The sequence below is a fragment of the Penicillium chrysogenum genome, assembly GCF_028827035.1.
Source record: "Penicillium chrysogenum strain IBT 35668 chromosome Unknown utg000004l_segment0_segment0, whole genome shotgun sequence".
In the NCBI taxonomy this organism is placed as follows: Eukaryota; Fungi; Ascomycota; class Eurotiomycetes; order Eurotiales; family Aspergillaceae; genus Penicillium; species Penicillium chrysogenum.
The window spans coordinates 541,131-568,089 of record NW_026622752.1 but is presented as its reverse complement, the minus strand read 5'-3'; the positions used below and the strand labels follow the sequence as shown (position 1 = coordinate 568,089).

The window sequence follows — 26,959 nt, the reverse complement described above, 5'->3', positions numbered from 1 at the left end:
GTACTCAGTGGCTTGAGCTCGCAAGCTATTAGATACAGAAACATGGCTTCGGAGTTAGTCACTCGATCCCAGCCAATTTCGTCGCTAGCATAAGCGATAAAAAAGACCTAAGTTCTTTGTCGGTCAGAGTGAGACTCGTATAGTGCAGTGGCAACGCGTCACGAACGCTTTCCATCTTAAGTTCCTTGACCCTAGAAAACGATGGGTTTCATAGATAACTTCGAGTTCTCCGCCCTTAAGATCTTCTACCTGGCTTCTACGTGGGTCGAAATTAGAACCCACCGCAAGAGTGATGCTGAGAATCTGACGAAAATGCAAACCAGCGAGATACTCCAATTCGACGAAACCCACACGATCACCAAAAGTCAATAGCGCCGCTTTGATAGTGTAATATCGTTATGCTAAACTGTCTGAGAACGCCGCGGCGAGAATTGAATGAGGGGGACAGTTTATTGAGGGAGTTTCTCCGTACTAGAGCCAAGTGGAAAAGGTGGGAGCTTTTAGTTCTGACAAGGTACATAATCTTGGAAGTACACCTGGGCGTGGTATATAACCCAGCCGTGCCCTCCCACCGCTACCACCAAGAAGAACAACAATGAGAGAAGGCCTCGACCTCCCCGAATTCGGGTGCCTTCCATTCGACCATTTCGTCGTAGTAAGCGCTTCCGGTTCCTCGATATACATCTGCGAGAGCAAGTCCATGCTAAGCTCTCTATTTGCCCAGGCAAACTGGGACACAACATCCCCGCTCTCCAAAAACGAGCAAAAAAGAATCCTTGTTGAGAAATGGATCGCGCTAGGAAAGTATGGGCGGAACGTATCTATCTACCCACCAACCCATTCATTCAATGAGCACCACCCACTGACCAAGCTCCCAGGACTGGGCCCTCGCCATGTTCGATGACCCAATCATCGATCATGTTCCAGAGGGGGTACCGGAAGACCTCCTCTCAGAGGAAGACCGCGCAATCAGTAGCCTGCTCTCGACAGTCCTATGGATCCGGACCTGGTTCGGCGATCCTACAGGTAAAACAAGCGAAGAAGCCGCAGACACGGCGTACGCCCGACTCCGGATGGAAGTCCTACAGCACGGCCGCGAGAATAACCACGTTTTCTGCATCCCCGAGGAGTTCGTCTTCGAGGATCGGGAGGAACTAACAGTAGATGCCCAGCGGGATCAAGATGTGATTGAAGGCGTTGCGACAGGCCGTCCGGGTTCCGTACCGGGTTATCTACTTGCGGCGTTGATGCACTGTCCTGAGCTGTTTGAGGGGATGTCGGATGGCGACTGGCGGCATTTTAAGGGGGAGGAGCGGGCTGAGGAGCTGGCGGAGAGTGATCGGACGCAGAAGGCGCTGGTTCTTGTTGCAGACCGGAAGGCCTGTGAGGAGGGTTGGGTGCTGGCCCTGGCGGTGAATCACCGGGGGAGATCCTTCCGGTTAGGGTGCGTGAGCGGGCCACGGAGGCGGCGCAGAGTGCAGTGAATTGGTTTGAAGGCGAGCTTTTGTCAGAGATTGTGGATAATGAGGATGAAGATGTAGAGTTTTACCTGAGGGAAGGGAATGGGTGGGAGTAGCTATGAGTAGTAAATTCCTAGAAGCTTATATATCAACCTGCTCTATTGTACATAAACAACAGAAATCCGGCCAACTAGTGATGGTAGGCACGGTGTCTTCGGTGCTTCCGATACTCCAAGGCGCTAGAGATAGCTCTACATCGTCAAATGGAACAATATTTTATGCACTAGTTCATCCTCCGCATCTCGATGCCTACGTGGACGGGTTGTTAGTGTCATATACAGAAACGGGGCTCCTTCAGGGACGACTCACGCTGGTTTGTGGTGCTCCCCAAGCCCAAGACGCCGCGCGAGGCCCAGTCGGCCGTTCTGGTCTCGCCGTTCGTGGCGGTCCAGGTTAGCTAGGGTAATGATTAGGACCTAAAAACGCCCTTAAACTATATCTAGTTATAAGAACGAGCTTTGTCAATTAAAGCTTTGCTTCGTATAAGATCAAGAAGCCCCGAGCCCGCTTAATTCCGCTATAAACCAGGTTTTGGAAGTATGCTAAATCACTATATAATCTGCGGCTTTACTTAAGAAAGAAGAAAGAAGTGAGCGAATTACGCGCGGAAAATAAGAAGAAAAAGCAAAAGCGAGCTAGGTCTAGGAAGCGGATACTAGCTATAGAAGGCCTATCAGTTACAGATGTATCTGCATCAATTATACAGCCGGTGGAGTAGTTAAAACACCTATTACCTACCCTCCGGCGAAGGCCTTCGCCACCTTTGCAGCAACGAACGAGAGCCCTACCAACGTGCGGGCTATACAAGAATCAGGGTCATAGAAGAGATGCATGTCCAGATAGATGATGATATTTTTAGATTTGATTTAATGGCATTTTGGTTGAGATAAACGCATTTAAAACTGATAGCCCTGTTTGGTTGGGTGCGTCATCGCTTACCGGTTGCATGCAGCCCTGCCTTACAAGTCTCGGTCATGTAGGGACCTCCTTTCCCCTTTAAGAAAATGTTTCCTCGACAACTACCTTATATTTCCGCCACTTCCCTGACTTGTCCCTTCCAGTTTAGGAACGACCGTGTAGATGGGAAGGTGCGACCGAACTGAGGAAAATAAACTAGTTATAACCCCCCTTCGGCCCGCAACGTCAACCATCCCCAACTATAAACCATACATATTAAATATCAAAGAAAAATGACCTCAAAACCAAAACCAGCAATCCTCCCTTCAACCTACACGAGAACAACACCTCCAGAAACATTCCCAACTCCAGGCCACGGCGATATATCTTGGCACACCCTAATCTCATCCCCGCAAACACAGTCCACAGACCTCTGCGCAGGAATAGCAACCTGTCCACCAGCGACAGGACACCTCTGCGCGCACCGCCACACGCAGGCCGAGATATATCATATCCTCGAAGGCGAGGGTAATGTGACGATTGATGGGGTCGTGAGCAGAGTGCAGGCTGGGAGTACGGTTTTTATCCCTTCGGATGCCGAGCACGGGATTGTCAATACTGGGCCTGCGGACTTGAGGTGGTTTTATGTTTTTCCTACGGGGAGTTTTGGGGATGTTGTTTATCGGTTTACGGAAGATGAGGGGGAAGCCAAGGGGAAGGCAAAGTTGTGAGTACAAGGTCGCTTTTGGTCGATGCTAGATACGAACAGCACATGCGGAGTACAGCACTAGGCAATGGCTTGTGGACTGTGACCTGTGATAGCCGCAGATCATGTGGAAAACCATTTTTATGAAGTTCAAATCCATGGATTTGATGGATTAGAACCGTACTCCGTACCTTGCGTCACTTAAATACCTCTCAGAAGCCAGGCAGCAATGGCCGGTAAGTCCCTCATATCTCCCGCATATGTTGTACAACGCTCCATTGATTGTGGTTCCCGGTTAGATGGTAATACAGGTACACGCACAAGCGGACCTTCCGCATGGAATTCCAAATTCTAGGAACATCCCGAAAGTAGCATTCTCAAGCCCTACAAGGTACAGCATAGTTGTCAGCATACCGAGGAAAAATGGCGCGATTGGCCGCAGTACTGGAGTTGGACCCTCAGGGCGTCCCCACCAGATCGGAGTTTCAGCTGTGAGACGCTTCCACATTCCGATCTGTTAGAGGAGACTGAGACACTATATTGTACATATGATACAAACATACATACCCAAGCGTCCCGCTTTTGGTTGGTCATACATATACATTGTAAGATGTCAAGACAGGGGAAATGATGCGGAAGAACTACTCTGTACTCGGTACTACGCGTTGAGTCTTTTGGAAGGAGTGGTTCATTCGCCGATCTTGCTATAACTATTGGTCTGGGAGATTGTTGCTTAGTCGACACGAGCACGTTTTTAGGTTTAATAATAGGTACACCTTCCAAGGTTAGATAAGATATTATAGGTGGTGATATTCGGGATGGGCAAGGCTGATATTGTCAATAGTGGTACGTATGTCGATCCCTTTATGCCATGCAGTGACGTGCAGACCACTCCGGAGTACGAACAAATCCGAAGCCAGAAAGTAAGAAAGACGTTCCTGAGCCGCCCAATTGCCTATTTCACTGGCGTGCAGGATGATATGCGCTTGGGCCATTTGGATATAGCAAGGGGATAATCCGGGAGTACTATGGAGTACGGAGTACGGAGTACTATAAGATGAAACACCGTTCTGTATTATCAAACTAAAACAAGCTAAAACATATCACGTCGAGAGATAATAATAACAACGTATAAAGTATGCTGGTACAATACGGATATAGCAAAAGCAAAGAGAAAAGGAAAAAAGAAGGAAAAGGGGTACGACATGGACCCACCGAGCTAAACCCAAATAGGTCATAGCGTCAGGTCCACGAACCCTTGGATGTTTTTGATATTCATCTTATTTAGTGTCCTCTGTGTATATTGTAGGGATATTAGAGGATTGTAGTTCTTATTGTACATCATACAAGTCGCTACAGAGTATATTGTAACATAAAAACCACAATTCTATTTATCCGGTCCGTATATATAAAAATTGTATGTGGCCCCAACCCCTGAACCGCCCCATCCGGTGCTCCGCTTCTACTGGGCACTGCTGCACGGCTTGCAGTATGTCCACGGGGACCTTCAACTCATTCCTGATGTGGGGGAGATCGACTGACAATTGTCTTTCTTTTCTTTTTTCCTATTTTTCTTTTTCCTGATTTTCCATGTTAGTTGCTAGAGCGTTTCTGACCTTCTCATTTTCACATATCCATTCTACTCCAACTCCTCTCCAGGGCTGTCTCTTCATCTCATTTCTTGAGATTGTTCAATACGTGCGTCGTGACTTTAAAAAAAACGGCTGGTATCTGCCGATCTCTACATATTACGCCATTTCCCGAACTCCCCCTTACATTCCCGAACCCCTCCACCTCCCTATTGGGAATTGACATTGCTTTTTCCTGTATCGCGTCGTTTGCTCCGATGCCAGCGCAGATTCACAATGAGTGTCGTCGCCACTAGAACGGAGACCCCTGTGGTATCTTACAATTCTATTCCCGAGAACCATGTCGACTATACCGTTCATTCACGAACGTCCTCGATATCATCCTACAGAACCAACTACACCACTTCAACCGCGCCGACCACATATTCCCCATCCTCACCCTCTTCATCTTACCGTCAATGCGACTCTGTCAATTCTCTTCCCAAGTTAACTGAACCGATTCAACGCCGAATACCGCACGAGGTCTATGAAGTGATAATCAACCATTTAGAGGAGTTACACAAAGGGCAGCACCAGACGGGATGCACCACGTGTTTTCAACGCGACTTACACGCCTTATCCTTGACATGTCGGTCTTGGGAGAAGGCAGTTCGAGGCCCTCTGTGAGTTTGAGACCTCCCTTTGATTAATCGAAGGTCATCAAGAAAACCAGAATTGTTTGCTGATTGAATATACCATACTAGATACCACAGTATACACATTGTTGGAAATGACTCCCCCGCCCAACTCAAGAAGTATCGTCTGAAGAGAGGGAGTCGCCTGAAGCTCCTGAGACGAACCCTCCGCGAACGGAAGTTGCTGGCCAACCTTGTATATGAGCTACGCGTGCCTCAGTTAGATCTGCTCTTTACCACGACAAAACAGGGCCCGCAGTGGCAAGAGTACCGAGACTTGGTAGCATCCGTGGTCATGGTGTGCCCCAATTTGGAACGCCTGCTGGGCTTATCTATCCCGTACCATCATGAATTTGACCGTCTGACCCATGCTCTGTCGACCCGCAAAAAGCTCAAAGAGCACACATGGGTTTTGGGCGAGCCCGCAGAAGTATCGGAGCTGTCCCCGCGTGATGACTCCTGTCCTGGGAGTCTGGGTCCTTCCCAAATGTTCGAGTTTCTAAATTACCACACCTCGTGGACGAGCCTGGAGACAATGATGCTTTATGGCTTGAACGGGAATGGTGCGTTGGAGCCCAGCATCTCCTTGCGCATGTTCAACCTTCTTCCCTCGTTGCGAAACCTTTGCATTACCTCCTTCAACAAAGACTCCTTTGATGATAACACATTGATGTGCTTGCCACCATTGGAGTCATTAAGGCTGGAGAACCTGCCCGGGATTACAGATGCTGGCCTCTCGCAGTACACTTCACGACCTGAATCACTTTCCCTCAGGACACTCGTCCTGATCGAGCAAAACGTCGAGTCACTGCTAGTCATTTCGAAAATCCTCGCGTCACTACGAGGACTTGAACGGTTCAAGATAGTCCAAACCGGAAAGTGCCCAACTTTGCCAGGTGATCATATGATCTTCCAGCCTATCCTTGCCTCATCAACTCTAAAATATCTCCACTGGGATGTGGCATGCCCAGACCCAGGCACAGCCCTCACCCAGCTCGATACCCTCCCCTTCCAGAAGCCCACAAAACCCTCCAATACCCCCAACTATCATCTTGCCCAAAGCATCATCTCCGCTGGTTTCCCTCAATTGGAAGCTCTCCGTGCACCCTCCGACGTGGAGCCCCCAGGTGCGCTCCAGGCTGTCTGCCGTCCTATATTAAAGGGCCAAGCCTTACTCCGACCAGACCGGTACAGCTTGCCTCGCAGCTCCCACGGTTCCGTGAATACTCGACCGCTCGCGCTACCAGCGGGGAACAATCTGACCTCAGCTCGAATTCGTGCCCAAACGTTCATCGACATGGCCGCTAAGGACACTGAGGCCGGCATGCCAGTTCTGATCCAAGATTACTCCGACTCGTATGTGCCGGACAATGCGCAGAACTCCCAATTCGAAGACGAGCCGGACCAGGAAATGGACGACTACGGGATCTGGGCTGCCTGCGAGCGATTCAAACACAAGGATAATGACCACAACGGCCCCAAAACGGTCTACGAGTTCCGCATGCCAACCCTGATGGGCCGTAGTGGTTTCCGGGATCCTGCAACGGGCGCATCAATTCCCCACTTCATTCTCCGTCCTGATATCCCTGGTCAGGAGTTAGACGGTGGCTTGATTGGGTGGAAGCAACTGCTAGCCTCGAACCAGTCACTGTCATATGCTGCCGGAGTAGGCGTCAACTGCTTCAACAGCGGAACCCCTTCCATCCCACCTCCCGAGGAGCCCATGTCGCCTTCATCCAGCATTTCCAGGTTTGGATGGGGAAGCTTGAGTGGGCGATCTATGACGGGCACATCACCAACGACACCCACGACACCGCTCATGCCTACAAGTAGTGCATCGGGCTCGGCCTTACCTTGGGAGAAGGACACCTGCACTGGAACCTGGAACCACAAAGCCGGCCGTGACTGGTGGTTCCACATGGAGCGTGACCGTCCGGGCAACTCAGAGCTCGTTGACATTAAACAACTTTTCTAACTCATTCTTTCAATTTTTTTCTCATTTCTTGTCTACATATACCCTACGCCATATACCCCACAGTTGTTTTCTTTCTTTTTCTTATCTGGTCTTCTTTTCCATTTCATTTCGTTTCGATCATCCAGTTCGCTGGTTCTCATCTCATTGTACAGGGTTACAGGGTTAATGATACACGCGCTGCTGTGTCAGATGGACGGAGATGGCGCCGCGTAATGACTTCATACTCTTTGAATCTTGGTCATCGAACTATCTTCCATTGTTATATCATTATTGGCGCGTCGTTGGAAGGGTAATGTGCACTGTTCTTCTTCTGTCTTATTTGAGTCTGCGAACTCCTTGTACCATATTTGCACAGAATTGGCCACGTAATAATAATTGGACAGCATACAAATGACTCGCACCTTATATGTAAAAACAGGTAGCCCTATAGCCCTTTCGCCCTACGTCGTCACTTTCGACACCTGGAGAATGTGGCGTCAAGGGGCTCCAGGGCGGTATCTGTCAGCCCGGGCAGGATAGAAGATGACTCATCCCGGGCTAAATCGGACCGATAAGCGAATGTCAACTGATAAGCATTGAATACAAAGAGCCCCTCGTTGCGAAAAAAATATCCCCCACATTCGCTTTCACAATAGTTATCCGTCGCAATGGACCCCGCGAAGCCCGTCGACCTGCCCGAGAGGCCCAAGGAGGCCACCGAGCCTACAGTTCCACCCAAGAAGTCCAAGAGTCAGGAAAAGAAAGAGGCCGCAGCGGCCAAGAAAGCGGCAGCCAAGCTAGCAGCAAAACAGGACCAGCCCAAATCAAAGGGAGAGCCAAAGGCACCCAAGGCCAAGGAGGCTCCTGCGCCCCGGGACCCCCAGGCCATGTTCAAGGTCGGCTTCCTGCACGACGTGTACCAGGAAAAGCCCCTCTCCGAGACCGTACCCAAGATCCGCACGCGATTCCCGCCCGAGCCTAACGGATACCTTCACATCGGCCACAGCAAGGCCATCGCAATCAACTTTGGATTTGCGAAGTACCACGGTGGCGAGTGCATCCTGCGCTTCGACGACACCAACCCAGAAGGCGAGGAGGAGCGTTACTACAACGCCATCCGGGAGATTGTGACATGGCTTGGCTTCACACCTGTGCGTGAGACCAACGCCAGCGATAACTTCGACCGCCTCTACGAGCTTGCAGAGGACCTCATCCAGCGTGATGGTGCATATGTGTGCCATTGCACCAAAGCCGAGATCAAGGCCCAGCGTGGTGAGGTTGAGGGCGGCCAGCGCGGCGGAGAACGCTTCGCATGCAGCCACCGCACACGACCCATCGAGGAGTCCATGGCCGAATTCCGCGCCATGCGCGACGGAAAATACAAGGCTGGTGAGGCAGCATTGCGTATGAAGCAGGATATCACAGACCCGAACCCGCAAATGTGGGATTTGTTCGCTTGGCGCATCATGGGCAGTGAGGACAAGCAGCACCACCTCACCGGCGGAAAGTGGAAGATTTACCCGACCTACGACTTCGCGCACTGTTTGTGTGATAGCATTGAGGAAATCTCGCACTCGCTCTGCACAACTGAGTTCGAGCTCTCCCGCGTCTCGTACGAGTGGCTCTGCGATAAGCTGGAGGTCTACCGCCCCAACCAGCGCGAGTACGGCCGTCTCAACATCACCGGCACAGTTCTATCCAAACGCAAGATCATCCAGCTCGTCAAGGAAGGACATGTCCGCGACTGGGACGACCCACGTCTGTACACGCTCATCGCGCTGCGCCGTCGTGGTGTGCCCCCCGGCGCGATCCTCTCATTCGTTAACGATCTCGGCGTAACAAAGAACACCACCAACGTCCAGGTCACCAAGTTCGAGCAGATCGTCCGCCAGTACCTCGAAACCACAGTCCCACGCTTGATGGTCGTCCTCGAGCCGTTGAAGGTCATCATCGACGACCTCCCGGAAGACCACCTCGAGCTCATCGACTGCCCCTTCTCCAAGGACCCAGCCTTCGGTACCCACGACATCCCCTTCACGAAGACAGTGTACATTGAGCGCTCCGACTTCCGCGCTGTCGACTCACCAGACTACTTCCGCCTCGCCCCAGGCAAGACAGTCGGCCTCCTCAAAGTTCCCTACCCCATCACGGCGACCTCCTTCGAAACAGACCCTGCCACCGGCGAGGTCACCTGCGTGCACGCCAAATACGAGAAACCCGCCGAAGGCGAAGCCCCCGTCAAACCCAAGTCCTTCATCCACTGGATCGGCGAGTCGCCCGCGCACAACAGCCCCATCCGCGCTGAGGTCCGCGCTTTCAACTCGCTCTTCAAGTCAGAGGATCCGTCTGCCCACCCGGCTGGTTTCCTCGCTGATATCAACCCTGACTCCGAGGAGATCTTCAAGGATGCTATGGTTGAGACTGGATTCCGGAATATCTCTCGCTCGGCGCCGTGGCCTAAGGAGGAGGGTGCTGGGGAGCCTGGCGAGAATAAGCACTCTATTCGCTTCCAGGGTATGCGTGTTGCGTATTTTGCTGTGGATCGCGAGTCTACTGATGAGAAATTGGTGCTTAATCGCATTGTTACTCTCAAGGATACCCAAGGTAAGAATTAGGGCTTAGAACTGGGACATTTCTGACCAGAGTGCCTTTTTTTCTATGTCTTTGACTTTGTGGTTTCTCCTTTTTCTTTTCCTTTCCTGTTCCTTTACTACATAAAACTCATGGTGGAAGGTGTGTTGGTGTGTGTGATGAGCCACGGTTGTTGGTATGGATTTATGACCATTGCATCTTTGCGTGTCTTTTTATCTTTTTTTTTTGTCCTTGGGATTATCCAGGCTATTGCGGTATTCACTATGCGTATGTGATTATAGTGGCAGTTGTTGATATAAGCTACACGCTACAATGCACGGCGATCAAACAAGACTTTTGAATCTGAATATCTATTATGTCTACGAGTAGAGCTTCGCCATATAGACAGTGTCACGGCGCGGCAAATGATTAAATGCCGTTTACTTGGGGGAATAAAGAAAATCGTAATAATAAGGTCCACGCCATTCATGCATAACGAATTACCGGCTTCCACTCAAGCCGAGGGAGCATACATACACGAGATGACTCGAGACATCAAAAAGAGGCAACAAAGCAGAGAAGGACGTGTGGATCGAGGCATAAAAAGCAAGACGATCTAATCTAGACATAGATGCCCATGTTGGTATCCTTCTTCTTAGCCTGGACCTCGGCGATAGCATCGACGTAGTTCTCGTGACCAATCTTGCTCTGGCCCTTCCGGAGCGCAATCATACCAGCCTCAACACAAACAGCCTTGAGCTGAGCACCGCCGAACTCGTCCGTGCTGCGAGCCAACTCGGCCCAGTTGACGCTGTCCTCGACGGACATCTTGCGCGAGTGAATTTGCAAGATGTTGGCGCGAGCTTCCTCGTTCGGCAAGGGGAACTCGATCTTTCGGTCCAGACGACCGGAACGCAGGAGTGCAGGGTCCAGTACGTCGACACGGTTGGTTGCCGCTAGGACCTTGATGCGGTCGTCCGAGGCAAAGCCGTCCAATTGATTCAGGAGTTCCAGCATGGTTCGCTGCACTTCACGATCTCCGGATTTCTCTGAGTCGAAACGCTTGGTACCCACGGCATCCAACTCGTCGATGAAGATGATGGAGGGTGCCTTCTCCTTGGCCAGGGCAAAGCAGTCGCGCACAAGCTTGGCACCGTCTCCGATGAACATCTGCACCAGTTGGGGTCCGGCGAGCTTGAGGAATGTGGCGTTCGTTTCGGCGGCACAGGCACGGGCCAGAAGCGTCTTACCGGTTCCTGGGGGTCCGTACATCAAAGCACCTGGGGAAAGGAAATGAATAGGTTAGCTTTGGAGTACAGACGAACGGAGAAAGTAACTCACCTTTAGGGGCCTTGATGCCGATTTTCTTAAAGCGCTCTGCCTCCTTCATAGGCCATACGATGGCTTCCACGATCTCTTCGATCTGCTTATCCAGACCACCGATATCTGTGTACTTCTCCGTAGGCTTCTCGTCGACCTCCATTGCCTTGACACGGTTGTCATACTCGGCCGGTAGTGTGTCCAGAATGAGATATGAGTCCTTGTTGACACCGATCAAGTCACCGGGCTTCAGTGTTTCGTGGTCAACAAGGCCAATGAGCGGAAGGAAGATGGTCTGGCGGGTGGAGGTCTTGATGACAGCGGATTTGCCTACGCGGGTGGCATCCAGGTCTATATTAGCCCCTTCCTCTGCTGCCTCTGCCTCCACATCAAGATCCAATAGCTCGACGACGTTTCCAACAAGGTATGGTAGTTGTCTAGGTAATCGCAGATGGAAATGTCAGTAGACTGTTGAGGGTAAAGCGTCTTTTCGCCGATCCGCAAGTCGGCCATCAAGCTCCGCGGGCTTGCAGAACAGCGAATACGGGGACGAGTGAATGCACACCTGTTGTTCTCGATCTTCTCTTGATTATCCTTCACCTTCTCCCTCATTGTGCTCTGCTCATGCGTCAAACGCTGGAACTCGCTTTTCATGATTCGCATCTCGTTCTCCAGCATCCGCCGTCGCGTAACGATGTCTGCCGTGCTTGAGTTCAAGATATCCTCGTCCAGCATCTCTTCTTCTTCATCATTTTTGTCGGCGTCTTTCATATCGGCATCGCCGTCGCCTTCGGGCTTCTTGCCATCGCCATCGTTCTGGTCTTGCTTCTTGTCTCTCTGCTCCTGCTCAAGGTCGTCGAGATCCTCAAGAGTCGACATGGCGGAATCGAGAAATTGGGAATTATGGGATCAAAGAAAACAAAAACTCAGATATGAAAAGACAGGAGGTCGGTAATTCGGAAAGTGATGGGGAAGATGAGAAAAGGTTGCTGGGAGGAAGAGCTGTCGGTGGCCGAGCTCCAACAACGTCAGCCATAGAGAATCACGTGATGTGATCTACGTTTATAATCAAGTGCGATTTGATTCTATCTACTTGAATCAACTTGGTCTGTACGTTGTGAATGTCTTCTGCCGATTTATTTTGTGCCAGGTAATGCACAGAATCTAGATGAAGTAGTAAGGATTCCGAGAATTCAGTTTGACATTGCCCAGGTTGTCCAGCATTTCTTTCCGGCCGAACTTGAGCAGACGAAGTCGAGAAATGTAGTCATCGTTGTTGACTAGCACTTCGTCAGTAGAAGAACATGAAAGGAGTGCTCTCAGGTAGTACATACCGTAGCCACCACACATTCGCCTCTTTCCAGTAAATTGGGAGCGGCCATGCAACATTCTCCAGTTATCGAAAACTAAGACAAAACATGTAAGCTGAAGGGGCCATCAAAATGGCACGAAAGGCTTACTGAGTGCTGATCCTGGTTTTAGCTTCGTCCACATTTCTCTGGTCTGCAAGATCTCGTTATAATGGCGCGCAGCGCGGTACCATGAGGTCTGCTCTGATGCGGACCAATTGGTCTTCGGTGCACGATCATAGTTGTTCCAGCGGATCTGGTACAGTTTATCCATGTCCGGGTGTATGGAGAATACAGGTGCCATGGCAGATGGTTGGATGCAGATGTCTTCATTCCCGCTTGCATGCCACGGCTGTCTATGCTTTACCAATTGGACATAGTCCTTATGGCTCTCGTCGCGTAGTTGTTGTGCGGCTGCAAATCCATCAATTAGCAGGTTCTCTCCCCCAGATCCTTCGGTATGGGATAGCAGATGGAAGAGCTGAAGTCTTGCAGGATCTGTGAAATAAGTGTTGTCTGTATGAGCACCCAGGAATTCGTTGGTGTATGCCGTGTCTTTAAAAGTCAAATCGGCTGTGAAGTCCCAAAAGCCACCTGAAGCTATGTTAGCTGAATGAGACATTGGGGAATCTCGGGTCTAGGGTACATACCATAATGGGTGTTCCTGATGAATGCAATCCGCTCGATGAGATATTGAGTGGCCTCTGGGTTGATAGGAACGTCGTCAACAAAACAGAATCCTTGATCCCACTTCATATATGTTAGCGAGTTTGACCAAGAAGCCAAGATAGAACGAGCTTACAATATGACTCAACCAAATATGAAGAGATTCATCGTCGGACATAACATCGTCATATTTGACTCTGGGACTCTGATCTGGATCCATAACTGGAGAGAACCGCCTTCTATGGCGTCAACCTCATTCTCTGATTTTGACCCTTTGGCTTTGAGTAACATACCGAATCCTTGTAGGATATGAAACCGGATTGGTTTTGCTAATGTAAACATCGCTCTGCGCATGTGCATAAAGCCAATCATACGAATAAAGCCCCAAGTGGTTATCAGACCCTGCGGCTGTGTTAGCGATGGTAAAGGGGTCAAAGTTATGCATGCCATCTCTCACACTTGATCTCAACCATATTATCATTGTGCTCAATTGACTCTATCTTAACGTTTTGCGGAATCTGTAGGAGTAGTATCAGAAAAAATGTAGTCACGGGGAGCTGTGAGATTTCCTACCGAGAATGTGTCGCTTATCCTCTGCATCGTATCCGGATGAATACATTTAGGACACTGGCAGTTCTCTCTAGTCATAGACAGCAAGTCATCAATAAGGGGTCAAGCTTCTAGTTTCATGCCTTGGTCACTAACCTGAGAAAAAACCGACCACTATAAAATGCAAGTTAGTTGCTAACTATTTAGCTCCTTTGGAGGTATAACAAACTTACAAATTTAGCACAACTTCCCGGCCATCTTTGGCTTTACCTGGGAAAGTAACTATATCTGGCATGGTCCTACCAGACTGACGACCATTCCAGGCCATCTTCGTGTTCAGCAATCTTGAGGAACCAGGTGTGACATGTCGGTGGCCAGTTGTCTATGAACAACAGAACAAAGGGATCGAGTTAGTTTTTTATAATCAGCTCCAGGGCGTATAATGCATTGAATCCATACCAATTCACCAGCGGGGAAACAGCGGGGTCTCAGGGCCCTGGGTCTAATCCGGAGAGGATATTAGCGTTGGATGTTCAATACAAGATGAATGGGAGATCTTACCCAGCGCGACTCCACAGCCCACTCAGCCTGAGTGCTGTGCGCCAGGTGAAGCTCATGGCTGATATGGAGAACAAGGGGTGCTAGGGTCAAGGACAAGCAGTTGTGTAGCAGTGCCTGGACAAATCCGGGGAAGTAATTTAATTTGTAGCCGAGGTTGCGGTCACGTGTGGGTAAATAAATGAACTATAACATCCATGGATAAATAGTCTCATTACGAAATGGCACAGGGTTAAGAAGAAAAAGAAAAAAAACCATTTGTATATACTTTGCAATGGAAATTACATGCAATTGAACTGAGCTTCGGTATAAATCATCACAGCTTGCTCTTTACTCCCGTCACCTTCAACAGGCAACGGCCATTGCTCAACACAACCCGACCCTTGTCATTCTTGGTAACGAAGCGGATCTCCTCATAGCCATCCTGAATATTACCCATTCTCCAAATTTCAGTGGTAAGCTTATCGCCGGGACGGACGGGCGAGGCAAAGCGAGCCTGGAACTCCTTCATATTGGCGGGGTTGCTACCACCGAATTCACGCAGAATCCCGTGCGCAGCGGAATTCCAGCTGAAAAGGCCGTGGATAATAATACCACCGAAGCCCATTTTTTGACCGGGCTCTGGTGTGGCGTGGAGAGGGTTGTAGTCACCGTTGAGACTAGACAAGGAGTTAGCACTGGATGTTTCAAGTATACAAGCCGGGCTTGTATATGCACTGAGTACTTACCGGTACAGGTGAGCTGTCTCCGAGTTGCTCTGAACGACGTGGGTAGCGTCAGGGGCCCTGCCCTCGGGCGGGGCGTAGTTGACGGTGCTAGGTCCTGCTCGAACACGTCAGTTAAAACTTTACGTAGGGTAATCAAACTACAATCTTACCCTTCGGACCACCCCAGCCACCCTGTCCGACCAGGAAACCGCTAGACACGACCTTGCTGTACACCTCGCCGCTCTCCTTATCCACAATAGACTGCTCGGTCTCGATGACGGTACCAGGCTTGCCTTTATCATAGACACCAATGACCTTATTGCGCAGCTCAAACTTGCGGCCTGCACTAGTGGTAGGGAGCGGCTTCAGGATCGTGATCTTACGCTGGCCATCGACGCCATGACGATGGTCCAAGTCGGGGACGCCTGGAATGTGGACTGCCTTCTGGCGGGCATAGAAATCAGTCACCTCCTGATCAGTGAGTTTGAATGCTAATGGTTTCGGAGTTAGTGCAATTGTCCGAAAGTCGCTGGTGTTCTTAGACATACGGAGGATGAGAGAATAGGTTGGGAAGACCGCGAAGTTCGGGTGGAGTTCCTGGATATAGTTAGATTATGGTATCTACACAGGTATATATAGCTTGTGGCATACATAGAGGAAGTGCAGCTCGTCGGCCTTGACACCAATGCTGTTGGCGAACAATAGCACATCGCGCTTCTGCCAAGAGACCTCTTGGGCGGGGAATTCGTGACCAGCTCCGGGGGCGGACATTGGAATGGTAGTATGAAGGGAGTATGAATACAAGATCAGATAAAAAAAAATGGGTCAAAAGTGAGGGAAATAAAGAAAACAGGCGCAGTGGCAGACTAAAGTAGCTCCGGTAATTGCGGGGGCCACCGAGGAGCCGAGGATCTGATAATTTTTTTGGGATTTTTTTCCCGTGGGCTTGCCGACGAGGGCACCTCCTTGGCACAATTTCCCCTTGCAGATCTTACGGTGAAGGTTCTTTTTTTAAATTTCAAGCCAATGATTTCGTTTTGAATCGTTGGAAAACATGTCCAGAAGAAGAGCGTTGGAGTTTGCTAGACTAAGCATCGACTCGGGTATCTACCTGGAAATTCGAGGAGCTTCAGAATGATATCCCTCCGTTCGCGCCACAAAATGCCTTTTCCTGCCTCCCAAAAACTAAACGCCGAAATAAACAAAGGCGAAATCAGATGTCCGATTCGCCTCGGGCAATTTCATACATGCCCATGCCAGGATGCATTGCGTGACTGAGGATATTTCACTTAGATCGTGCAAACGGGCAGTTGTACACCCCAATGAAATCAGATTAGAAAAGTGGAACAAAATTAACACCTGTGATGCGTTAGTATAATGACCTTACAAACGAACCAAAGCAGAATGCCAGAAGAACTTACATGCGGTAGAAGCAGCCACCCTCAGCAGCGCGGGTAGCATCGGGGGTCTCGAACTTGTACGAGATGCTGATATCCAAGTCACGCTTGTTCTTATCGTTAGGGCGGTTCTCAACCCAGCCGGTAACACGCTCATCCTCCTCGACAGTGAGGACATCACGGAGGTAGAACACGGTCTGCTTCCAGTGGGTGTACTTGGCGTGAGGGCCAGTGGAGAAGTGGATGGGCTTGTGGCAGGCACTGAACTCGATATCGAACCAGGCGATCAAGGCGTGGATGAAGTCGGGGCGCTTCGCGGTGAGGGCATAAGGCACCTTGAAGGCAAGGTCGGCTGTGGTGACGGTGTTCAGATCAAAGGTGATGATCGCGCAGGGATCGGTCACAAGAGCCTTCATCTCGACGGTATCGACGAGAGGCTCGTTAAGAGCAATCTCCTTCATGGGGCTGTAGTCAAATCCGTAGACGTTGTCCCAGACTGAAGAATGGTTAGTACAGCGGGAAAAAGAGTCCAAGGTAAAATCGTTGCTTACATCCGATCTTGTCATCCTTGTAATCGCCATCCTCAATACCGGCAACGTACATGGTGGCCTTATCGGGGAAGATGAGACCACCGGGGTTGAGGTAGGTGTCACGGGCGTAGAGAACGGTATCCAGCATGGACTCGTACAGAAGGAAGTAACCCATCCATTCAGAGATGATGATATCAACCTTGGGGAAAGGCAGGTTAACTTCCTCCATCTTACCCTGGAGAAGAGTGATCTTATCGGACAGTCCATTGACGTCGACAATCTGACGGGCCTTCTCGATGATGGAGGACATGTCAACACCAATGACGTGCTTTGCGCCAGCACGAGCAGCAAACCTGTTCAATAAACCATTAACAGGAGATCTAAGAGCACAGTATTATTATCGGATACATACATGCTCAGAATACCGGTTCCACAGCCGACATCGAGGACGACCTTGTCCTTGAAGATGTGGCGGTTTTGGTAGATAGAGTCGCGGTAGGAACGTGTGCGCACATCATCTTTCTAGAAGGTGGGAAAATCAATGTTAGAGATCGTACATAACCAATTGTCCAATAAGTTTGTACTTACAAGCATCTCCTCGTGGATACCTGTGTCAGCCCAAAAAACAGGATCGTTAGTCAAAATCACACTCAAAATTCGACATCACTTGATCAAGATAAATTACCGTGGTGGTCGTAGCTATAAATTTATTAGCATCAACTTCAAAAAGACCCAATCGATGAAGAATAACGTACCTAGTGAAGTAACGGACTTCAGAGTGCTCCATGCCAACCATGCGATCAGCACTGCTGGTGATCCCCTGAGGGCTATCGGATTCGGTGTCCATCTCGACTGTGCGGAAAGGAGTAACGGGTCACAAAGAAAACAAAGAAAGAGTAGAGAAGAGTAAAAAAAGAAAGCAATAGGAAGGATGTTAAAGATAAAAGTCCAACTGAGATCCGTAACTTTTTTTTCTGATTATTTGCCCGCCCGCCAAGCTTAACTCCAATCCCCGCCCGCGCTAGCCGTATTAAGAGATCACGTGTACTTACACGTGATAGTACTTGCCCTCATTTATATAGGGCTATCTTCGTGGCATTGTTGTATAGCTAGGAAGTTCTGCAATGTTGTAGGTATAATAATGGGTTCCTGCGTCCTATGTATGTGGTATCAGCACAGCCTAAGTATAATAAGCACTAGTTGACGATGTTCGATAATTAAAGTAGGTTAATTGCGCCATTGACCATCTCTTTTCTTTTGAGTGAACTGCGAAGACCCAGATGCAATAATGCCATATGATAAAAATGACAAATAAGGTCAATTCCATCTCAATAGAAGTTGTACTCCGTACAAAGTAGATCAATTGCGCTGTGGGGTAAAAAAAGAGCTGGCTTGCTCTTGCCAAGACCACCGAGGGAGGCTCTTCGATGCCGCTGCGAGCTCCGCCCAATCTGTCATTCTTCCCCAAGCTTACGCGTTGAACGCCCAAGACCCCGGAACTAAACTTCTGGCTCACAATGAATCTGGGCGTAGGAAGATCGAATCTCTACACTCTTTTCGCCTTTGTGTTTCTAGCCTCCCTCATTGGCAAGTCCAACGCGTCATTAGGGGACCATCTCCCCGACTTCAAAGAATGTGTCCAGGTACGATCCCCGGGAACAACAGACCCTTGGAAACAACTCACAACTATAGGTCTGTAAAACGGAAAATTGTCAGAACGGCAATTCAGTGCTACGTATGTCCAATCATCATCCCAACAGTTCCCCGCGTTTGGCTTTGCTGACTTCCCTAGCTCTGCACCACCGCTTGCTACTATGGACCTGCCCTGCTGAATGTGACTACACTTGTCAACATGTAATTACCGACCGTCGAGTTTCGCGCGATCCTCCAATGATCAGCCCGATTGTACAATTCCACGGAAAATGGCCATTCCGTAGGCTCCTAGGGATGCAGGAGCCCTTCTCAGTGCTCTTCTCCTTCTTCAACTTCGCCGCCCACTGGCACGGCATGTCCCGTATCCAGGAGTCCATCCCCGCCTGGCACTCGCTCCGCCCATACTACATGATGTTTGGATACATTGGACTTGCAAGCTGGAGTTTCAGCATGATATTCCACATGCGCGATTTCCCCTTGACCGAGAAGCTGGACTATTGGGCGGCTGGCGCCAACGTGCTGTACGGTCTCTACCTTGCCGTCGTTCGAATTTTCCGGCTGGACCTCGAAAACACCCCATACCGGCCAACCCTACGTCGGTTTTGGACTGCTATCTGCGTTCTGCTATACACACTGCACGTGGGTTATCTTACCTTCTGGTCTTGGGATTACACCTACAATATGATCGCGAACGTAGTGGTTGGCATTATCCAAAACCTCATGTGGACCGGGTTTAGTATCTTCCGATATCGAAGACTTGAAAAGTCTTGGGCCGCCTGGCCTGGTATGATTGTGGCGTGGATAATTATGGCCATGAGTTTGGAGTTGCTCGATTTCCCCCTTGGAATGGGTTGATTGACGCGCACAGCCTCTGGCATCTGGGTACAGTGGTCCCCGCTGTTTGGTGGTACTCGTAAGTCCTCATCGTTCGTAGGGCTACAATTTCCCATGACTAATGCATCGGTTGCTCCCGACAGGTTCCTGATCAAGGACGCACAGGACGATATTGCCGCGCATAGGTTGAAGGCGTGAAGAGGATCGAAATTTGGCAAAATTGGGCGATCATTGTATATATACATATACCAGGATAGCATAGACATGTTAATATGTCATGCTTGACTGTAGCTTAGATGTGTGGAGGTAGCAGTAATGAAGATCGGGGTGCTCCCCACCAGAGTGTTTACTGTTGCAGTTAATTTCCACGACCGCCAATGCAGGTAAATATGTTATTGCCACGTACTTTACCGGGCCGTGGTCTGTGTTCCCCGCCATTCGCTCACCGCTACGGCCGTCGCAATAAACCATGTCTCACCCCAAACCCCTCAGACACTTTTTTTTTGTTTCAAGCACTCCCCTCCTCTTCGACTTCGACTTTACCTGAAGCTTCAGAGCACCTATCCTCTTGAAACTTATCACGGTGCTTTACAACTAATCACACATTTGCGCCATGGCCTCTCCGGCTGTCAAGAAAGCGATCACAGAGGCGGCGTTGCAGTACGCAAAGCCCGAGGGCAAGGTATTTGAGTATGGCACAGCAGGGGTATGTCGCATTGCTGAACGGACATTCTACTCTAGAGACTCGGCTAATTTCCATTCTCTCCGCTATAGTTTCGCATGAAAGCGTAAGTTTCTTCAAACATGGCTGATCCGCCCCGCCTCCACATCTCTACAGCCCCGCGATCATCCTTTTGTTGACGCCGACTTGTTCTGACCAATCTGGCTGCGCAGCGACCTCCTCAACACCGTTGTTTTTGCAGTGGGCTTGCTTGCAAGCCTACGGTCGAAGAAGCTTAGCGGACAATGGATTGGTGTTATGGTTACTGCTAGCCACAACCCCGCGGAGGACAATGGTGTTAAGTTGGTTGACCCCATGGTGAGTCTAAGCCATTGACCCCTGTTATAGTACCAGCCCCATTAGGACAAGTCTAACCTTATATTTTCTTTAGGGCGAGATGCTTGAAGTAAGATTGGCCTGCGTTGAACGACCGAACTTGGAATAACGTACTCACTGTCATAACTAGGCTGAGTGGGAGGCATACGCGACAAGACTGGCAAATGCCCCATTGGATAAGATCGCCGATGTCTACGATGAACTTATCAAGGAAATCGACGTGAAGATGACCAACCCCGCTCGTGTTGTGTTTGCTCGTGATACCCGTGCTTCTGGTTCCCGTCTGGTAGGTGTTCTGAATGCCGCTCTTACTGCGACGGAGGTCGAGTTTGTGGACTTGAAATACATGACCACCCCACAACTCCACTACGTTGTTCGCTGCAAGAACACCCTTGGAACACAATATGAGTACGGTGAGCCGACTGAGCAAGGATACTATGAGAAGCTTGCAAACTCCTTCAAGAAGGTTATGCGGGGAGTCAAGGTCCAGGGTTCCCTGACTGTGGACTGCGCCAACGGTGTCGGTGGACCTAAATTGAGGGAACTGATGAAGTACCTCACTGGAATCGATATTAAGGTTGTCAACGATGATGTGATCAACCCTGACGCCCTGAACTTCGATGTATGTTTCCACCTGCCTAACACACAACTTTCGATCAACCTAACATTTCATGCAGTGCGGTGCCGACTATGTCAAGACCAAGCAACGTGCTCCTCCTTCTTCCAAAGCTGCCGTGCTTGATCGATGCGCTTCGCTAGACGGTGACGCTGATCGTCTTGTTTACTACTTCCTAGACGAGAGCAACGTGTTCCGTCTTCTGGATGGGGATCGTATTGCCACCCTTGCGGCGTCTTTCATTGGCGATCTTGCCCGCAATGCTGGAATTGCTTCGAAGCTGAAGATTGGTGTTGTCCAGACCGCCTATGCCAACGGTGCAAGCACAGATTACATCGAGAAGGTCCTCAAGCTTCCCATTATCTGCACCAACACCGGTGTGAAGCACCTTCACCACGCCGCGCTGCGGTTCGATGTTGGTGTCTACTTCGAGGCCAATGGACATGGTACCGTCACCTTCTCAGAGAATGCCCTAAAGGTCATCAAGAACACCGAGCCTCAATCGCCTGCGCAGCAGCACGCCCTCGAAAGCCTCCAGGCCCTGACAGACCTGATTAACCAGGCTGTCGGTGATGCCTTGTCCGACGCACTTCTCGTGGAGGCCATCCTCGCCCACAAGGGCTGGTCACCCAAGGAGTGGCTTGGAACCTACACCGACCTTCCTTCGCGCCTCGTGCGTGTCGAGGTCAATGACCGTTCCATTTTCAAGGCGTATGACGCTGAGCGTAAGCTCGAATCTCCTCCCGGCCTGCAGGGCACTATCGAGTCTCTTCAGTCTCGGTACAACAAGGGCCGCAGCTTCGCCCGTGCCAGCGGTACTGAGGATGCCGTCCGTGTCTACGCCGAGGCTGCCAGCCGCTCCGAGGCGGACGACCTGGCCACGCGTGTTGCCAACGCTGTTAGCGAGGCAGGCAGCGCCTAATAGATTCCCTAGTCCAATGGGATCTTCGGTCTTGACAAATGCCCCTAGGGACCACTGTTTCTAGGCTGTATTACAATTATTACATTGGCCTTTGTGACTTTAGGCAGCGGATACCTCTTCAACTCTATGGACCCCTGGAAATATGGTCCAGGAAAATATTCGATATCATTTTGACGCAGTAATGAAATCTATGGATTCTTTCATATTACATACTTAAACGCCCCAAATTCGTAAGATAGACCATATTCATATACAAGAAAAGCAAATGAGCCAGGATGGAATTCTAGCCCTCTTCCTGGTCCATGGCATCGCGACTTCGCTTGCCCTTGAACGAGAACTTTCCTTTGCCCTTAGCGCCCTTCTTCTCGTCGTAGTGCTTCATCGCCTGAATGGCATCACGCTGCGAAGCGCTCACTTGCTCAGCAAAGACCATAGCCTCATCTTTCGGAGCAGGGTATTCGGCCAGCTCTTTGCCCATGGCAGCCTCTATACGCTGCCATATTTCCACGTCATATTGCGTGACAAAAGAAATGGCGGTTCCAGACTTTCCAGCACGTGCCGTACGGCCTACTCGGTGAATATAGGTCTTACTGTCGGTTGGCAAGTCAAAGTTCAAAACACAGTCCACAGAGGGGATATCCAGACCACGAGCAGCAACGTCGGTGGCAACCAGGATCTCGCGACTTTTCGATCGGAATTTTCCCAGTGCTCCCAGACGTGCAGATTGAGACATCTGGCCATGCAGAGGGATTGCGCCGAAGCCTAGACCGCGCAGCAGAAAAGCAACACGCTGCGTCTCATGAACGGTGCGCATGAAGATAATGACGGACTGGCCGATGAATTCGTGGAGGAGGTAGACAAGGTAGATGTCCTTGTGTTTATAAGGACGAAGGAGATAAGTTTGCTGGAGGGTCTCCACGGTAGCATACTTGCTAGAAGAGATCGAGACGCGGGCCGGATTTGACAGGGAGGCTCGCTGGAGAGATTCAACCTTTGAACTCAAAGTGGCGGAGAATAGGAAGGTTCTGCGCTCGCGCGGCAGGACCTTCAGGATCTTATCGAGAATGGGGCCGAAATCCATATCGAGGAGTCTGTCTGCTTCATCCATGACTAGGAACTTCAAGCTGCGGAGGGAGAAGCCCTTTGTATTCTCGAGGTGGTCGAGAAGTCTGCCGGGCGTAGCAACGATGATGTGAGGTTTCTTGCCCAAAGCGATCGACTGAGGAACCATGTCCATGCCACCGACCAACGTGGTGGATCTGACGTTGATTGTTGCACCAAGGGACTCGCATGCTAGTGAAATCTGGTATGCCAGTTCACGGGTTGGGGCCAGTACGAGCCCAAAGAATGACTGGGGTTTCTCCATGAGTGCTAGAAGACTGGTTAGGATCGTAATGAAGATATATGTCGTCAAATATGCACAAACCTTGAAGAATTGGTAGAACGAAGGAAGCAGTTTTTCCAGATCCTGTTTCAGCTAATCCAATAATATCACGACCCTGCAGTGCCAGCGGGATCGATTCCGACTGGATTGGTGTAGGGGCCTTGTATCCCATCTTGTCACAGGCCTCGCAAAGCGAGTCAATCAGGCCCAGTTCTTTGAATGTTTTAGGGGCGGTAGTAGCGCTGGGCTCAGTCTCGGAGGAGGCATCTTTGACATTGGGGTCATCAGCAGTGGCTTGGGGCTCGCTTTCTCCAATGTCGGGGTTCTCAGCAGTGGGTTGGGGGCTTGAAGAGCTTGCATTTGATGAAGCGTCGCTGTCTTCAACAGGTGCAGCAGGCTCCGCGTGTGCGACCTTGCGTTTCTTGGTAATTGGCATATTTGATTTGTATTTTATGGAAAAAAGAAGTTGTTGGTTGTCGATGGTCAGCTATCTCAAAAAATAATTTAATGTGGGGCCGCAAGATTGTTGATCCGACGCTGTTTCTGATGTTAATTTTTGGAGAAAAAAAACCTCGAGCTGTTCGATTTAGTATTCATTGCTTTTCCCCTTCCAATTTTATTTTTGTCTTCTCTCACATCAAAATGGCCAAGCAACGTGTCAAGAAGCGCACTCACCAGAAGCCGCAAAATGCTTCCGCTGTGAAGGGCAGCGCTGCCTCAATGTCCAAGACCCCGAAGTCTATGGTCATTCGAGTAGGTGCTTCTCAAGTTGGTAGCAGTGTGACCCAGTTGGTTAAGGATGTCCGTCGTATGATGGAGCCTGACACCGCTGTGCGATTGAAGGTATGATTCACATTCAGTATTCTTCTCGCTCCCTCTAATAAGCAATATAGGAGCGCAAATCCAACAGACTGCGAGATTATACTGTTATGACCGGTCCCCTCGGTGTCACACATCTTATGTTGTTTTCTAAGTCCGCAACGGGCAACACAAATATGCGACTCGCTGTTACTCCCCGTGGACCCACCCTTCACTTCAAAGTCGAGAACTATTCGCTGTGCAAGGATGTTGAGAGATCGATGAAGCGCCCAAAAAGTGGCGGACAGGACCACAAGACGCCGCCCCTCTTGGTCATGAACAACTTCACCACACCAGACGCAACCGAAGAGTCCAAAGTGCCGAAGCGGCTCGAGACCCTCACAACTACGATCTTCCAATCCCTCTTCCCTCCCATCAACCCCCAAAACCAGCCTCTATCTTCCATCCGCCGTGTCATGCTCCTCAATCGAGAGCCTGCTGAAAAAGATAGCGACTCATATATCTTGACTCTCCGTCATTACGCCATTGCCACGAAGAAGACCGGTGTATCGAAACGAATCCGTCGCTTGGACCCCAAAGAGATCCGGAACCGAGACAAGAAGAAGACTGCCGTTCCCAACCTTGGAAAGCTAGAAGATGCCGCTGATTACCTGCTCGACCCCTCTGCTGCCGGCTACACATCAGCAAGTGAGACCGAGCTAGATACCGATGCCGAAGTGGAGGTTCAAGAGAGCGCAACCCGCCGAGTCCTGAACAAGCGGGAAATGCAGCGCCAAAAGGCTGCTGAGAAGGGCCAGGATAAGCCAGCTCATACCACCGGTGTTGAGAAGCGGGCTGTAAAGCTCGTAGAGCTGGGTCCTCGCTTGCGGCTTCGCTTGATGAAGGTTGAGGATGGAGTCTGCGATGGCAAGGTCATGTGGCATGACTTCATTACGAAATCCGAGAAGGAGATGCGGAAAATGGACCAGAGTTGGGACGTTCGGAGAAAAGAGAAGGAGCAAAGAAAGAAGCTTCAGAAGGAGAACATTGAGCGGAAGAAGCAGGAGAAGGCCAAGGCTAGGGGCAGTGGCAAAGAAGTGGCCGAGGAGGATGAGGATGAGGATATGGATGATGAAGACTGGCTCAGCGACGATGACTTTGAGAAGGACGCTGAGGGTGAGGGTGAACCGGCGGATGACGACTCTGAAGCTGATTCGGACGAATCTATGGAGGAGTAAGTGGCTGTTTGGAAGTCACCACACCACCCCTGTCCGGAAGCTTCTATTTGATCTCTTGATGGACGAGCCGTCTCTTGCGATAGTCCAAACCTGAGAGTTCAACTCGTGCCGGCTTGTCTGGCGCACTGGTGGACTGTATCAAAAATTACCACCGTCTTCACGTCTTATATGTATCCATTTCATATGGACCAAAATTTCTGTCACTGTCACATACCCGATAGGCATCTAGGCGTTTTTCAGGTTTTGTCTTCATATAATGCAGTATTTCAAATTCATCATTCGTCGTTCCTTAAATCGGACTCGATTCACTTGTATCCATTTGCGAGCTCTATCCTTTTTCTACTTTGGACTAATCAAATTTCTAGCTGTATGTCTCATTCGCCGTGATCAATGGGGAAATTCCCGAGGTCCTTCTTCCAAATGTACTGATTAGCTCATTGTAGGACGTAGAAAGCCGAGTATAATGCAATTTGCCTTGTTTCCACCCGAATATTGCAACGGTTTTGGGTGACGAAGATTCATATTCATCACTCTGCTCTATTTCTTGAGCCGTTCATCGACGATCCTGTTCACCATCTTCTCCAAGATAGCAAAATCCCCACCAGAGGTACCAGCAAAGTATCCCTGCACGCTCTTCTCAACATACTTGCCCACGATATCAATCTCAACGTTGACAAGGTCACCGGGCTTTTTTGCCGCAGTGACAACCTTCCCCTGGGTGTAGGCAATGAGCATAACCTCCCAGTATCCGCCCTGTCCATCGACGACCTTGGTGACAGTCAAGCTAGCGCCGTCGAGGGTCACGTAGCCCTTTTCCACAACATAGCGCAGAATATCTCTATCGCGCGGCTGCAGCCGGAACACCAACGAGTTTCCGTCGGGCGTGACAGAGAGAATCTCCGCAACGGTATCAACATGGCCTTGCACAAAGTGGCCTCCCATCCGGGTATCGGCCGAAACGGCGCGCTCCAGGTTGACGTTGGAATTTGCCTGCAAGGAACCTAGGTTTGTGCGTCGCAACGTCTCCGGCGCACAGCCAACCTTGAACCAGGTCTTATCGAATGCAGTGACCGTAAGACATGTCCCTTGAGTCCACTTTTAGACAATATCCCATGTATTATAGACAAAGAGCAAAATACCATTCACTGCGATGCTATCGCCGAGGTGTGCGTCGGTGAGGATCTCCTCACAGTCGGAGATGGTGAGCGACGTTCCCCCGCCCCCGCTCGACGAGGTGTCGATGGGCTCCAAGGCCGTGACAGCTAGTAAAACCACATTAGCTATTGACTTTATTTCAATGAAAGATTTACTCACTCCCAATCGTCTCGACAAGTCCTGTGAACATAGCTGCGGTTGATGATCTACAAGGAAAATGCCGTGTGGCCTCGGCATCAGCCCCTCCGAGCGGTGTCGGCGTCGGCGTTTTGGCGGAGATTCGCCGGTTTCCCCAGATCCCATTTAACTGGGGAT

The 26,959-nt window shown here is 50.2% G+C and overlaps 14 protein-coding genes across 14 annotated transcripts; 7 read left to right on the top strand and 7 right to left on the bottom strand.

Moving 5' to 3' along the window:
* Positions 1–595: 595 nt before the first annotated feature.
* Positions 596–1,576, top strand: N7489_006134 (uncharacterized protein; the record flags this gene model as incomplete). The annotated part of the gene is made up of 4 exons (XM_056711884.1): positions 596–655; positions 725–817; positions 879–1,412; positions 1,475–1,576. 4 exons carry the CDS (start codon positions 596–598, stop codon positions 1,574–1,576), a joined length of 789 nt encoding a protein of 262 aa, XP_056565599.1.
* Positions 1,577–2,710: 1,134 nt separating this feature from the next.
* N7489_006133 (uncharacterized protein) lies at positions 2,711–3,148 on the top strand (the record flags this gene model as incomplete). The annotated part of the gene is made up of 1 exon (XM_056711883.1): positions 2,711–3,148. One exon carries the CDS (start codon positions 2,711–2,713, stop codon positions 3,146–3,148), a length of 438 nt encoding a protein of 145 aa, XP_056565598.1.
* Positions 3,149–4,988: 1,840 nt separating this feature from the next.
* On the top strand, positions 4,989–7,361 carry N7489_006132 (uncharacterized protein; the record flags this gene model as incomplete). The annotated part of the gene is made up of 2 exons (XM_056711882.1): positions 4,989–5,374; positions 5,456–7,361. The coding sequence occupies 2 exons, from the start codon at positions 4,989–4,991 to the stop codon at positions 7,359–7,361; spliced, it is 2,292 nt and encodes a 763-aa protein (XP_056565597.1).
* Positions 7,362–8,008: 647 nt separating this feature from the next.
* N7489_006131 (glutamine--tRNA ligase) lies at positions 8,009–9,955 on the top strand (the record flags this gene model as incomplete). Its single annotated transcript, XM_056711881.1, has 1 exon — positions 8,009–9,955. The coding sequence occupies one exon, from the start codon at positions 8,009–8,011 to the stop codon at positions 9,953–9,955; it is 1,947 nt and encodes a 648-aa protein (XP_056565596.1).
* Positions 9,956–10,532: 577 nt separating this feature from the next.
* On the bottom strand, positions 10,533–12,110 carry N7489_006130 (proteasome regulatory particle base subunit RPT5; the record flags this gene model as incomplete). The annotated part of the gene is made up of 3 exons (XM_056711880.1): positions 10,533–11,191; positions 11,253–11,668; positions 11,797–12,110. 3 exons carry the CDS (start codon positions 12,108–12,110, stop codon positions 10,533–10,535), a joined length of 1,389 nt encoding a protein of 462 aa, XP_056565595.1.
* Positions 12,111–12,395: 285 nt separating this feature from the next.
* On the bottom strand, positions 12,396–13,466 carry N7489_006129 (putative trimethyllysine dioxygenase TmlH; the record flags this gene model as incomplete). Its single annotated transcript, XM_056711879.1, has 5 exons — positions 12,396–12,511; positions 12,566–12,637; positions 12,692–13,174; positions 13,231–13,330; positions 13,383–13,466. The coding sequence occupies 5 exons, from the start codon at positions 13,464–13,466 to the stop codon at positions 12,396–12,398; spliced, it is 855 nt and encodes a 284-aa protein (XP_056565594.1).
* Positions 13,467–13,499: 33 nt separating this feature from the next.
* On the bottom strand, positions 13,500–14,539 carry N7489_006128 (uncharacterized protein; the record flags this gene model as incomplete). Its single annotated transcript, XM_056711878.1, has 5 exons — positions 13,500–13,654; positions 13,704–13,764; positions 13,820–13,886; positions 14,029–14,177; positions 14,357–14,539. Coding segments are annotated over 5 exons (615 nt in total), but the record flags the coding sequence as incomplete, so codon positions are not given.
* A 130-nt stretch (positions 14,540–14,669) lies between these two features.
* Positions 14,670–15,831, bottom strand: N7489_006127 (putative peroxisomal dehydratase; the record flags this gene model as incomplete). Its single annotated transcript, XM_056711877.1, has 5 exons — positions 14,670–15,012; positions 15,082–15,175; positions 15,231–15,551; positions 15,609–15,657; positions 15,712–15,831. 5 exons carry the CDS (start codon positions 15,829–15,831, stop codon positions 14,670–14,672), a joined length of 927 nt encoding a protein of 308 aa, XP_056565592.1.
* Positions 15,832–16,412: 581 nt separating this feature from the next.
* rmtA (protein-arginine omega-N methyltransferase HMT1) lies at positions 16,413–17,834 on the bottom strand (the record flags this gene model as incomplete). Its single annotated transcript, XM_056711876.1, has 7 exons — positions 16,413–16,419; positions 16,482–16,953; positions 17,009–17,340; positions 17,400–17,509; positions 17,576–17,595; positions 17,673–17,686; positions 17,743–17,834. The coding sequence occupies 7 exons, from the start codon at positions 17,832–17,834 to the stop codon at positions 16,413–16,415; spliced, it is 1,047 nt and encodes a 348-aa protein (XP_056565591.1).
* A 670-nt stretch (positions 17,835–18,504) lies between these two features.
* Positions 18,505–19,672, top strand: N7489_006125 (PGAP3/PER1 family protein; the record flags this gene model as incomplete). Its single annotated transcript, XM_056711875.1, is given in 4 exon segments — positions 18,505–18,630; positions 18,680–18,722; positions 18,780–19,490; positions 19,509–19,672. The coding sequence occupies 4 exon segments, from the start codon at positions 18,505–18,507 to the stop codon at positions 19,670–19,672; spliced, it is 1,044 nt and encodes a 347-aa protein (XP_056565590.1).
* Positions 19,673–20,087: 415 nt separating this feature from the next.
* agm1 (phosphoacetylglucosamine mutase PCM1) lies at positions 20,088–22,069 on the top strand (the record flags this gene model as incomplete). The annotated part of the gene is made up of 6 exons (XM_056711874.1): positions 20,088–20,180; positions 20,249–20,262; positions 20,369–20,513; positions 20,587–20,601; positions 20,662–21,153; positions 21,209–22,069. 6 exons carry the CDS (start codon positions 20,088–20,090, stop codon positions 22,067–22,069), a joined length of 1,620 nt encoding a protein of 539 aa, XP_056565589.1.
* A 283-nt stretch (positions 22,070–22,352) lies between these two features.
* On the bottom strand, positions 22,353–23,889 carry rrp3 (RNA-dependent ATPase RRP3; the record flags this gene model as incomplete). The annotated part of the gene is made up of 2 exons (XM_056711873.1): positions 22,353–23,440; positions 23,496–23,889. The coding sequence occupies 2 exons, from the start codon at positions 23,887–23,889 to the stop codon at positions 22,353–22,355; spliced, it is 1,482 nt and encodes a 493-aa protein (XP_056565588.1).
* A 206-nt stretch (positions 23,890–24,095) lies between these two features.
* On the top strand, positions 24,096–25,489 carry N7489_006122 (Brix domain-containing protein; the record flags this gene model as incomplete). Its single annotated transcript, XM_056711872.1, has 2 exons — positions 24,096–24,296; positions 24,347–25,489. 2 exons carry the CDS (start codon positions 24,096–24,098, stop codon positions 25,487–25,489), a joined length of 1,344 nt encoding a protein of 447 aa, XP_056565587.1.
* Positions 25,490–26,026: 537 nt separating this feature from the next.
* N7489_006121 (riboflavin synthase) lies at positions 26,027–26,834 on the bottom strand (the record flags this gene model as incomplete). Its single annotated transcript, XM_056711871.1, has 3 exons — positions 26,027–26,574; positions 26,629–26,751; positions 26,804–26,834. The coding sequence occupies 3 exons, from the start codon at positions 26,832–26,834 to the stop codon at positions 26,027–26,029; spliced, it is 702 nt and encodes a 233-aa protein (XP_056565586.1).
* Positions 26,835–26,959: the final 125 nt, after the last annotated feature.